This window comes from Mesitornis unicolor, unplaced genomic scaffold (assembly GCF_000695765.1).
Source record: "Mesitornis unicolor isolate BGI_N332 unplaced genomic scaffold, ASM69576v1 scaffold37039, whole genome shotgun sequence".
Lineage (NCBI taxonomy): Eukaryota > Metazoa > Chordata > Aves > Mesitornithiformes > Mesitornithidae > Mesitornis > Mesitornis unicolor.
This window is the reverse complement of record NW_010208555.1, coordinates 1-13,388: the sequence shown is the minus strand read 5'-3', so window position 1 is coordinate 13,388 and position 13,388 is coordinate 1. Positions and strand designations below refer to the sequence as shown.

At 38.4% G+C, this 13,388-nt stretch overlaps 1 protein-coding gene across 1 annotated transcript; it reads right to left on the bottom strand.

The window, feature by feature from the left end:
* Nucleotides 1–1,901: 1,901 nt before the first annotated feature.
* SSR1 (signal sequence receptor, alpha) lies at nucleotides 1,902–13,272 on the bottom strand (the record flags this gene model as incomplete). Its single annotated transcript, XM_010192556.1, has 10 exons — nucleotides 1,902–2,675; nucleotides 4,770–4,784; nucleotides 5,353–5,446; nucleotides 6,466–6,544; nucleotides 8,249–8,325; nucleotides 9,142–9,404; nucleotides 9,578–9,665; nucleotides 11,364–11,513; nucleotides 12,907–13,076; nucleotides 13,170–13,272. Coding segments are annotated over 10 exons (1,107 nt in total), but the record flags the coding sequence as incomplete, so codon positions are not given.
* Nucleotides 13,273–13,388: the final 116 nt, after the last annotated feature.

The following is a 13,388-nucleotide window of genomic DNA, read 5'->3' as shown; positions in this document are numbered from 1 at the left end:
TTCAAGTATAGCAAACTAACAAGAAACAAGGAATTCAAAGCTGTTACTTCATTTATTGTGAGCAGCTGTGGACTGCTGGCCAGAGTTCTCATGAACTACTCCTGGCTGAGAAAAACTACTATGAACCATCCACTGTGCATGCCAAGTTGTATGGTCAGAGTCTTGGTACAACTGGACTGTCCTACTGCTGACTCCTATGCAAGTTGAACTGTCTCCTCTCTTCTTTCATGCTTAGAACTTAAGCATTTGGATGTTAACCATTGAGTGCAGAGATGAAAGCTGAAACCTTCAAATACTTCTTCTTATTTCTTATTTCTACAGTGCTTCAGTCCTTCAGCTCAAGTCCTGGTCAGTGTATTATTTCTAACAGTCTAGCTTGCTCCCGAACTTAATCAGTAAGGGCTAAACTACTTATCTGAACAAATAAAATTAGGATATTACAAATTAGTATCCTCTGTTCTGATCATTTGTCCTTTTTTCCTGGAGTATCATTGTATCTAGAGCAGCTTTCACCATCACTCCCTCAGAAGCATACCTTCCCATCTTGGGAAGAATTGGAGTACACAGGTTAAGATTACCTGAAGTAATCTTATCAGAAGGAAGAAAAAAAACCCAACTTGATTTCAGGTGAGAGGCATAATCCAAGAGAGGGAACTCAGAAGCTCAGTACATCAGGCACTACAATAGCTATAGGGCTTTAGCATACATTTAATACGTAAATGTTTTGTTCAATCAACATAAGCTTGAATATAAGCCCATAAACCTACTAGAGTCAGCCAGTCAGATTACATCATTAAAGGCAAAGTTGTTCACACAATTTGAGTTCTCTCTTATAAAAGTAGCATTCAACTGTCTGCTAAGTGATCTGTATGATGATTCAGCAATCTTAACTATTAGAACTATTTTACCTGGGCTATGCTATCAGGAAGCTGAATAAAGCATCTTTGGGGCTGCTTTTCCCCTTCTTATCTTTTGAGTCAAGAACATCTTCACAGTTCATTCTGGCAAAGCATACAGTAACATAGTGCCAGTACAGGTAGTTTCAGAGCTTTGATGCTTCAAGCACACTATGACACGATTTGCAAGTATTGCTCAGCTCTTGTTGGCTCAGAAGCTCAGTCCCTGCAGAGCAAGAGCAGCTCTAAAGGGGCATTTTCACACATGCCGATCAGGAAAGGGAGGAAAAGAAGAAAACAGAGGTTTCAAATCAGTGCCTCTTCCCAAATTCAACAAGCTTCCAGAAAACTTTCAGACACAGGAGGAGATGCACAACTGAGATGCAAACAATTCAAGCCTTGTCCAAGTGCCTGAATAGCAGCAAACTGACACTCTACATTATTATTTGCTCTTTTTACTGTGAGTTAAATTCCTGAATGTAATGGATGTGGAAATGCCTCAGTACCTGGTAATCATGTAAACTGTGCCCGCCACAAAAGAAAATCCCATTTTGATTGCATGTAGCTTTTCTGCTTTAGTAGTGAACTAACATGTAGTTAATAATGGATATGCATCTATGTTACTAGTAGGGAAGACAAGGTGATAAAAAAATTAACTCGCAAATATGCTGACTAAAGGAAGTAAGTTTGAGATTTAAAAACCTGCAAAGGGTGAATTAAATAGTTTGCCATTTAAAAAGATTATTTGAATCCAAGAGTTTTTCAGGTTCAGTTTTAAGTGTGTACAGTAAACCAGAAGTCTTTGCCCCATGTAAAGCTTCAATAAAAGTCCACATTTTGATACATACGACATTCTTGTTTTTGTGAGAGAACCAAGAACTTACTGAGAAGTTTTTTCTGGCTTATCCAATAGTTTCTTGAGTAAACATTGCAGAGCTACCACTATAATCATAATACCTAAGCTGCTGGCACAATTCAATAACTAACCATTTAACAAGTTGGGTATATAAAAAAAAATTTATGTAGTATTACCAATTCAGCACACAAATTCCATGCTTCACAAGTTCTGCTGCTGCCTAAGAGTCTTCCTCACATCTGTGCAGGTAAGTTCAGGGGTTTGAGTCACTGCATGCCCAGATCAAAACAGCAGCAAAATATCTACCACTACAAGCAGCTATACCCAATTGTGCCTTTAGAATGCAAACTATGCAGAAATCTAGATCAGTGCTTTGCCACCGAAATAGGACCGCACACACAAACTGAACTGTGTGCCCACTGTAGAAAATAGTTACTTACTGAAAAAGAGAAATGCATACAGATTCTGATACAGACATGATACAATCAAGACAGATTAAGTCACTAGACATTCAGATTAGGGGAAGGAGAAAAATGTTTGAAAGACTGTGTACAGATGACAAGCCAGCATTACGAAGAACTCTAAAGGCACATTTCAGGTAACATGGTTCTGTTAAGACCAACTGCTTACACACGCAGGCACAAATCTTAATGGCTACCTCACCCCCCACCCCCCCAACAATTAAAAAAAAGAGAAGTGCATTTTCAGTAATATTAACACCATTCAGTTAATCTGTTCAGTCCAAATGTTTAGCAGTATTTTCCTTATAGTGATACGGATTTTCTGCACTACTCCAATCCAAAAAACCCACGCAGGCAGGATTAGTAAAGGTTCAACTGTTGCACTAGTTAACATTTACTCATCAGAGCCCGCTGATCTCTTCTGTGCCCTCTTGTAGGGCAACCTCCTCGGTGAAGCTTTATCTAGATTAAAAAAAAATTTGCATCATTAGTACAGCTACTTCAGATTAGATGTTCTATGACCATGTATTTTTCTCCCTCCCAAACACAACCCAAACCACCCATCTAGCGCAATGCATCACCACAGAGAAGCCAGTTCAAACAACTTAAGGCTTTTGAGCTGTTAGCATCCTAAATAGAAGGTAACAAAGAATGTTCCTATTCTGTAACATGCAGCTCTAGGGAGTAGGTTGTTCAATTTGCTAGTTACTAAAATGCAAAAAAAACCCAAACCCTCAAGATAAAAAACACCAATCCAAACAAAAAAATACCCAAACCCCACACCTTCTCCTGATGAAACTGCACGCTTTGCTGTTTAGAAGTGTTTCATGCTCAACAGCTACACTTCTGCAAAGTTAACAAATTATTTTGATCATTACTGGTTTGAGTTTGCCTGCCTGAAGACTGTGAGTGACCCTTCTTTAGACAGTTTTGTCTTGCATTAAATATTTCCACATTCATACAGATTTACCAGCAGAAGATAAGTGTTTTGGTTATGAAAAACCACTTTTCCAGGAAGCATCCATGTTTGGCTATGAAGATGTCCCTTTGTCATGAGCGATCTCATGCAGTAAAGCCACACAGCTTTTGCTGTATGATCGCTGGATGCCAGAAGCATCACTTCACATTTAAGACTTTGACAGGCCTACAGTTGTCCTTTACAATGATGGTCCTTACACAGGTAGAATTTCAATCCTTGTAATATTGTAGAGAAGTCACAATACTTTGTATGAAGTCCTAAAGTAATTGCTGAGTGTATCTGTTGACTTAAAAGTGCACATTTTCTTAAACAGAACTTCCTCCAATAATTGCACTGTTTAGAATACGTGCAAACACAAGGAGCAGCCATCGTGCCATTACAAGTAAATCAATACGGTATGAAGTGTCCTTCAAAAATAAAATAGTCAAGAACCTCTGAAGATCAAGAAGGCCATGTACTTTAAAGGATTCTAGTGTAGAGTTTTAATTAAAACTAACCTGGAGCTAAAGAAAAACCACAAGAACAACTTCAAACATCAATTTTCCCTAGACTTCAGGTATTAAGATATTAATACCTATTTAGCTTATGGAAGGGATGGGGGATAGGACCCAAACATTGCCAGGATTGGAACCTATTTAAAGACAGCTTGCTTTTTGGAAAAAAAAAAAAAAAAGGCATTTTAGAGCTTCAGTCTTCCTTGCTAGATTGAAGCTTTACAAATTCCTCTGTCTAGACTTTATACAATCATTCTTGTGTCTCACAGAAGACAGGGTAGAAGAAAGCTTACATTTTCAGAAGTAAAACACCAGTCCTTATACCTATGTAATGTGAGTACAGCTGAAAAGAGTGAAGGAATTAAAAAAAAAAGGCATCAACTCCTGGCACAACTTCGTATCAGAGCTAAGGCCTCTAGCCCTTCTACAATAAATAAAACTCAGAGTGGCCCTATTTCATCAAAACAGGAGTATTTTTCAAGTACAGGTAGTTCCTGCAAAGGGTTTTCAAAGGACTTCTCTTGTCTAAGGTGGACTTTAAGCGAGGCTCTCTCGCCTCACACCAGCTAATGCTACTGGTGGTAGGAGTTCAGTTGGGATAAAAAAGATCCAGGAAGACAAAACTGACTATTAAACTATCATACCCAAGGCTAAGGTTTCTTTCTCACTGAAACAAGGCGCATTCAGCCACTGGTAATGATCACTCCTTCACCACCCTTGTGTAACATCAGCTTGACACTACACCAAAGTAGTGGGGAAGGCAAGACACACACCTGCATTTTAGATGGAGGGTTCTGGGAACTTTTAAAAGAGACAACAGTACTTCACAGCAATGTTCGACTGAAACTGTGTTGATACAATATAACCACAAACAATATATATACACATAATAATACATGAAAACAAACTTGTAAGTATATAAAATGTGTGTGTGGTTGCATGCATCTGTTCTGTATTCTTTTACTGCTCATGCCACATCACCAATCACTACATGCAGGAAGCTGTATTTCTGTCCATGCCCAATTATGACATGGACAACACATTAAACACTTCCACTCTTTAGATCACCAAAGTTTGCCTCACCTCTTCTACTCTGCACTGAAGCCATGGGAAAGCAAAACAGAAAAAACAGCAAGAGAAGTTAGAAATATCCACAAACACACAAATGGTCTAAAGAAGTTAGATACTGGGTTTATTGGTGGCATTTCAGGTATCATGTAGAGTCATTTTGGACTCATGCAGGACATTAATACCAACTCTTAAGTGGCTTTAGTTAAAACACACATCTAATGCTTATTAAAACTTTGGTCTAGAGGCAAGCTTCCAAACAACTTGCAGAAACTTTGAGGTGAAAGAGATTTTCTTCCATTTAAACCCCCCTTGTGATCCAGGTTTTGGGTAGAGATTTATACTGTTGAAAAAGCGCCTACAGAACAAATTGTAAAAGTCACCAATAGTCATTATTGTATCAACCAGTGAAGTTTGCTCTATACAAGAACAGGCTGCTAATGTAACAGTCTAATCATTAAGCACAGTGCTTTAGACAATTTTTTTTTCCCTAGAAGAGATGTATGCTGTTCTGAGAAATTGCCATCAGCTTCTTACTCAATTACAACTAATTAAGTAAGTTTGTTATGCTCTAGTTTGTGGAAGGCAGACTACTTACTTATTTGATTTAAAGTTTCCTGGGGAATCCAGCTCATATCAACATCATTCTGATTTGATGTTCCCATCTCTACTTTCTGTACTGGTCTTTTCCTCTGAAAATTCAAGAAAGAAAAACGATTTTTCCACAAAATGTTGATAGCACAAGTATTAGAAAAACTAATAATGCTATATTTAATGAATTGCAATTATTTCACTAAAAGAGAAACTCAAGGCTAGTCAATGTATGAAGCTGTCTTTGTAGCTTAGCTTCAGCTATGTTTACCATTAGCAATTTACTCATTTAAGTTTGGCACTACCATTTCTAATGCCTCACAGTATTTATTCTACGCAAAGATATCAAGATTTGATGCATGCCTGGGCAAGTTCGTTAAGCCTGTTACGAAAAATGGCTGGTGATTAATCAAACTTTGTGATGACCACTTTCATCATACCTTCTCACATAAGTACAACATCCTCATATGTCACCTTGCAAAATAGATTTTGAAGCACAACAATCATTCCATACTTCTTCCCAAGGGAAGCTACTTCAAAAGTATCGTAAGCCAGACTGCATGAAGACACAACCTATCCATTGTATGCAGAGACTCAAGCTTTCAACAGCTTTTATTTGCCAGACAACTTACACAGACAAACCCTTAGCCGCTATAGCATTATAAATGGAATTCAGAAGGCCCTAATCAGTATTATGGCAAAGTATTGATAAGAACTAAATCAAGGACTAGACAGCTGGTTTTCCCAAAAAGTTTGGCCTAAATTAAACTAGTAGATTGAAACAGAGAGCATGGGGAAAGTCTACCCAGTAAGCCTTGAATCAATAGCTGCACACATCCAGTGACTGGAAGGTATCAAAGCTTCCAATTCAGCCTCTTCAGTGTAATGCCAAAGAGCAGACCCAAAGAGAATGAGGTAAGCAATCTAAATGTCTCCAATTATAAGCATTTTTAAAAAAACCTCTTGATTTCCTCAAAACCATTAAAGTCTTCATTCTAAAAGTAAATCTTCGATAGTTCTACTTGTACCATTGTATGCCAGAAGCCATTACTGAATTGCTTTCTTTTCACAACAGTAAGATCTTGTATTAACAAGTGCACAGACAAAATACACTACTCACCTTCCTGGATTCTAGTAACTGATGTAGGCCGACAATGACAAGTAAACCAAGTCCAGCAAGGAACATGTACATGAAGATCCTTTAAAAAAACAGTTTAAGAAACAATTAACTACAAATCTTAAGTGTTTAAGAGACTTTACAAAGAGACATAAATATTAAGCCTAGCTTTGGCCACATTCCCACTTCATCTTGCCCAAGAACTTTTGTGTGGGGTGAGTGGGGGAAGAAAAAACAAACCAAACCACCAACCAAAACACAACCACCACCAATGAATCTGAAACCAAAGCGCTAACAAATATCAAGGAATTATTCTGACTTTGCTTTCAGAAATTGTATCCTATGTTAAATTCTGAGCAACAGAACATTTGAAAGATGCCATATAAACTGGGAAACTGTTATAAATAATAACTGAAATTTAGTAACTGCAAGAACTCTTTCGCAGTATCACGTTTCAAGACATTGGGTCACAGGTATTTATGTTTATGACAGCTTTAACAACCTATAAAACCCTTCAAAAACCTCTCTTGTATACTTTTAATACATTCCTGCAAAGCAAGTACTGCTAAGATACTAATTTACTGGCAACTGAAATTGAAAGGCCTTGCCTATCTTGCTCTGTGTTTCACATTAAGAATTCGACCAATGCAAGAACCATTTTTTAAATCTGTGCATTTTAGTTTGTTTTGAATAATTCTACCTGAAATGACCTATTGATACTTAGTAAGAGGTGAATGTAAATTACATCTAAAATTAATTTGGGGAACTGGCAGGGGTTTACAGGTAAAGAATCAACTCCGAGTGGAACATCTTAACTCAAGAGTTATGACAAAAGAAATTATGGAGTTAAACTACAGAAGTGACAATTGAACATCCCTGTTTTAGGGTAATTATCTGTGTACAGGACATGAACTCAAACTGGTTCAAGTAATTTGAATTCTTTCAAGAGCTCCTTTATCAGAGTATCACATATTTTTACATGACCAACTGTTCTTTGATGCTATTATCTTTTGGAAATATACGTTTATACAACAGCTATTTTCTTTTTTAAAAGGAAGCTTGCTCAGCAGGCAATTTCTACCTGTGGCAGGAGAATTCAAATATTCAGCATAGTCTACAACTATTTTTGAAGATTATTCTTTTTTTTAAATCATAGATTCCACTCCAGTGTTAGAGTATTTAAAAGCTTATCAACACAATATATGCTTGCAACACACAGTGTATCACATTTACTAAGTCTTTAAGACAGGAAAAAACCTCCACTCCTGAAAGAAATCTTCTCCAAATAGGGGTAGCACAACAATGAGTGCAGGTCCCTCTATCACATACTCCAAAACCATCTTTCAGTTCATATAATCTGGGATTATACTGGAATGCTCCAGAAGCAAGTTATTCCAGTCTTCACAGTAGGACCCTCTGCATCTTTAATTCTTGAAAAAAAGCACAGCAGCATATCAAAAGCTTGACAGCTTTGAGTTGCTGCATAGCTGTATAACATCAGGTCCTATTCCAGGCTTAAGCCCTGAGCCAAAGCAGAAGTGTAAACTGCTCACTGCCATAGTACCAATCCTGAAGATCCTCAGTATTAATACAGTTCTTAATTTGGTGGAAAGGTTTATCTTTTCAGTCTATCAGTGTTGTACAAGTCAAATGCCTGCTACACCATCAGCAGAACACAATAGACCTAACATTCGATGAAATGAGGACACAAGAACTATTCTCACTGGCCTCACCAATAACTTGTTCTACCAATATACCACTAAACTTGACTCTCCGGCTTCCTTACGTTTCTCCATCCAGCCCATCTTCTTTTTCAATAATCGTAACAGTTTGATTGAAGACAGCATCTTGAAACACATTGCCCTGTAACAAAGTTTCCACATAACATTTAAAAGGCACTTCTTGAGCACATACACAAATGTTTATCTTTTTCCATGTTCTTGGAAAAGCTCTACACATAGAAGCAGTAACTTCTGCACTAGACTCGATTAAGCTTGAGGAGTGCAAGTTTGATTCAACATATAAAAGCACAAACTTTTTGGTGCAAGTACAAAGTACAGCCTTGGTATTAGCAACAAAGTCACATCTAGCCTTGAAGATGTTATTCGGTATAACATGACATATATAGGGTTCTTAGTAGAACAATCTAAACACAAAGGTACATAAGCCCGCTAAACTTTGACCTGCGCTACAAGACAAAAGAATCTGTGTTTTAATACCCATTTATGCTTTTGGATAGTCTTCTCCCAGATTGCAACTACTGGTCACTTATTTGCTCAAAGTCAAGCTTGCAGATGGGATTCAAGGCTGGTAGTTAAGTTTGTTAGCAAAGCCCAATCGGAAAAGCACAGTGAAATTTAAGTTATCCTGAAGAAAGTTTTAGGGTTTTTTTGTTTTCATTTTTTTCTTTAAATGAGTACAGCTCACTACTACACAGTTTCAAGGCATTTTATCTTCCACTGCTGACATAACTTCAGATTTAACATACACAGAACTGAGTGTGCATGGGGGGCTATTGTGAAACGTGTAGACAGTTGCCTATGCTGCTTCTGTATCTTATGATTTGCTTAAAAACCACAAAGGCATTCACTGAAGAGGCAGTAACTTGACTAAGCAGTTCCTTCCTGACATTTCCACATCAACTAGAAAGAGTGAAATAAATTACAACATCAGACTTACATTTGCATCTCTGTAGTTGAGATTGATTACTAGCCCAAAAGGACGACCACCCATAGGCTCAGCAGGGATGAAAGAGTACTCAAACGTGGCTTGTCTCTGTGGTGGAACTACCGTGTTCAGAGGGAGAGCCGTGAAGTTCTGGATATAAAACTGGTAGTCTTGAGGATACCGGAAAGAAGCATCGAGAGACTCGATAATGAAATCTTCTGTACCCTTATTGGTGAAGCCCACCAGGAATTTCACAATATTGTTCGCTGGAAAGTCTAAAACACAAAAATAATTAAACCATTAGAAACTTCATACACCACACCCAGCCTATTTCTGAATGGAGTGTCCAGAACAGACTCTGGTTTTTCAGAGCTTTACTGTTTTATGCACACATTGGTATAGTCTAAGCAACAGTAAAGAAGATGGTAGATCAGCACAGGACTCTTACCTTCACCTTTCACAAATAAGATGGTTGTATCAGCACTAGGTGAGGCTTTAGGTTCTCCTGACAAGTCCTCTTCCTCTTTTTCTTCTGTCTAAGACAAAAGACTTTTTTGAAAAAAATCCTATAACTAACAGTGAAGCAAAGACCATGCTTGTTTCATGAGAATCCCACGTGCAACAGTGGCAAGCAGTAGTATCAGTCCCTGCTGCTGCAGGATTAGCACACAGTCTGTGCTCCCTCTAGATTTGATTAGCATCATTTTCAGCACTTGTTACACTTGACAGAGTGACTAATCTCAGCTGCATTTAGCTGTATTGAAAGGCTTCTTATCAGAAAGCAACAGGAAGGTCTCTGGGAGTGGAAGGAAAATAACTGAATCTTATTGTTATGTGTTCACACCTAAGCTATTACTATTTAGAAAACAAGCATTTCCAAAACTACAGACAACCATAAAGCAAATGAAAGTTACTTTCTCTACTGAGAGAGTATTTATAGAAGCTTTCTATTCAGTCTTAATTAGTTAAGTGTTATGTATGTCTGGAAATGGTTAGACTGAATAAGTTAATGGACTCGCCTGTTCAATCATCACTTTGTGACAATTCACTTTTTAATTTGGAAAATACAAGCTTTAAGGGATTATTTTCTACATGGGGATCATGGGATCACAACCTCCACCACCAAATAAAAACAAGGCTGACCCCATTTTGAACGTAACTAACTGCTTACAAGTTAATTAGATAATTTGATTTCACTGCTTTAACAACCCCTTGAAGCAGTGGATACCCAACTGGATCAGTCATACATGTACCACCACCTAGGAAAGTCAGGAATCAGAACTGAGCACCTACCATCTTGATTTCAAGATGCCATGCAAAACTATTTATTTTAGTGACAAATGAAAGAAACTGCCTAATAGGTGTAATGTGTTGTACTCAAGTCATAGACTATTTATTAAAAGCAAATTACTTCCAAAAGGTTATTAAATAATATTCTGTCAGCACTGAATACCTAGCATAACTTCTACCTCTTAGCAAAGCTGGATGACCATAAGCTCACAAACTTACCAACATCAGTAAAAATCTAATAGACTTAAAGAACAGTTTACCAGGTCTCCATTTTTATTACGCAAGTCTTTTCCTCCTAATAATGTCCCAAACTTTATTTTACACCAGATATATGAATTTTTTTGGTGCCAATTTAAGTACAGTGCTGCTACAAGCAGGTCACATAAATACATAAAATATTTCATTTTGTCAAGCTGAAGCAAGTAACTCTGAACAGCAATATGGGCACTGGTACAACAGGCATACCCTGCAACAAGTGTCAGAGACTAAGAATGTAGTAAGTGCAAAACAATGTTCTCAAAATTAATACTGGGCTTAACTAAGATTTTGTTGCCCCTTGAAAATCAATAGCAAAGAAGCCAGAATGAAGTAGCCCTATACCCCAATGTCCTTCTCAGTTGACTGAGATGCAGCTTAAGCTAGAAAAGAACTACAGGGGGCTCCTGTGAGAATCTGGTTTTCTCACTTCACAGTTTGGTTTTGTTTTTTGTGAACTGCAGTTTTGGTAGTCAGAAATCAGGCTGTGGTTTTTCAGCTGGTAATTCAGGAAGAAAAGATAAATTCTTCTGAAACTTGAAATTGAACACAAGTTTAATTGGAGACTTTGAAACAGCTATTTGGAAACAGCAACATTATTAAGCTCATATTTAAATATATCTAAATTATCTAGCTTCAAGCGCTTTGGGTCTAACACATACTTATAAAGAACATTCATATACAATTACCAAGTCTGTTGGCTCGTCTTCTTCAACTTCAGCTTCATCATCTTCATCTTCAACTACGGTATCTTCCACAGCTTCCTCATCTTCTGTAGCATCTTGAGCTGCAACTAATAAACCTGAGCCTACCAAAACAAACGACAAATATAAGAAAGCCTTTTAACTGTTCACTTAACAGAAAACTGACATTGCAGTACAATTTTCAAACTAATGTTGGAAGAATTTCTTTAAAAAAAGTATCTGTCAAATAGTTTTGAAGCCTCAGTGGCAAAACCCCCACATTCAAATGATCGCTTGTGTTGATCTCTCAGCCTTTCTCCTTCTCTGATAACTTTCTGAACTACTCATTTACGTGCCAGTAAGTTCAAAACCAAAAATCTTACAGCTGGATGACAAAAAATTCAGCAATGCTTAAATTTGCAGAAGGCAACCAACTTACCTTAAAGACTATTGGTTAATTTTTAAACATGTCAATGTATGAAAATATTTTAATTTTGTTTTTTTTTATTTTCATGTTTGTAATGACAAGACACTGTTATTGCTAGGAGATTAATTTAGTAAGTACCATTTCTTCTAAGACTAGTAAGTTTAATAAATGATTTGCATGTTCTTTTCATCTGCTTATATCAGAACACTACACTTTCACAGGTAGTTAAAAAGTTATTTTTGCACTTATTTTCTTCAAGTTTTTAAACCTAAAAAAATATTTTTTAATATTACATCCTCCATATCATATGGTACTATACCCATATATTCAACAGAACCACAACTCTAATCAGAAAAGAAACTTGATGTAGAGCATGGCTGCAGAGCAAGACTCCAAGAAGAGTGCAGTCAGACAGATCACTGTCTTTTTGCTTTTATGGAGCAGAGCCTCATAGATTCAAATACTGACAGACGTGATTAATACAAATATTGGCCAGAGTTCTGTCTGTCTGCAGCTTAGAGCACGTGCAGGTTGAGAACTTTTAAAACATATACACAAAAAAACAGATTTTTCTTTTAAGAAACCTAACATTTTCCATGAAAGAGTCAAAGTGAACTGACAATTGATTTGCACAAGCCTGAAAAAGATCTAATTGCCATGAGCACCCATTTAGAATAAATATTTTAAAACATCCATGGGGAATAAGAATCTGGACAGGACAAGTACATCCAAGGACTTCAGGACTGGCAGTCAGAGCTAGAAATAACAAATACAACCCCTCTACTGCCTTTAGAAGGTAAACTCTTTAACAGTTTTGCTCAACCGCATGCAACACTTAACCCACGATTTGCTGAAGTTTTAAACTTATAAATGAAGATTTTTTTTTAATTAAAACCTTTGTATCTGAACAGGGTACAGGTAAGTTATAGGCACCCTTCACTGTGCTAGCACATTCTCTTCGACTCTAGAGTCCTTCCAATAGATGTCAGGGGGGCTGATGATGTGGCAGCAGCGGGAAAGGCGAGCTGCCCATTGCGGGAAGGAGCTGCCCCACCGTGTGTGGCTGCAGCCGGCTGGTAGAGCCGGGCGAGAGGGCTGCCCTTCTGCCTTCTCAAGCTTTACAGCAGAGAGGCAGTTTTCAGACCGTGAATCCGATAACGCTACGGTGCAACCGGAGCTTTCGCGTTCACGGTGCGAGTGAAGGGCACTTAGGGGGGTGGAGGAAGAGGCGGCGGGAAGCAGGCGGGCAGCCAGCGCATCTGCTGGCGATTCCCTGTAGAAACCAGCACCGCCTGAGAGCAGGAGTACAGAAAAAAGACAACCCCCTTGCCACAACCTCCAGTGGTGTTGGGTGGGGTTTTTTTGAGCGGGACAGCCGCGCCTACGTGTCACTCTCGACACCGATCTCACGGCTGGGCCCGAGAGCGGGCCCCCAAACAGCAGCAGCGCCCTGGTCAGTATGGTAAAGCGCGGTTCGCTCCGCCGGAGCTGCAAGAAGCCAGAGCCCGGCCATGCTCAGAGGAGCCCGCACACCACAAGGACCGAGACCAGCCCTCTACAAGCACAGAGCGAGGCAGCGGAGCCTCATCTCGGGCCGAGGAGCG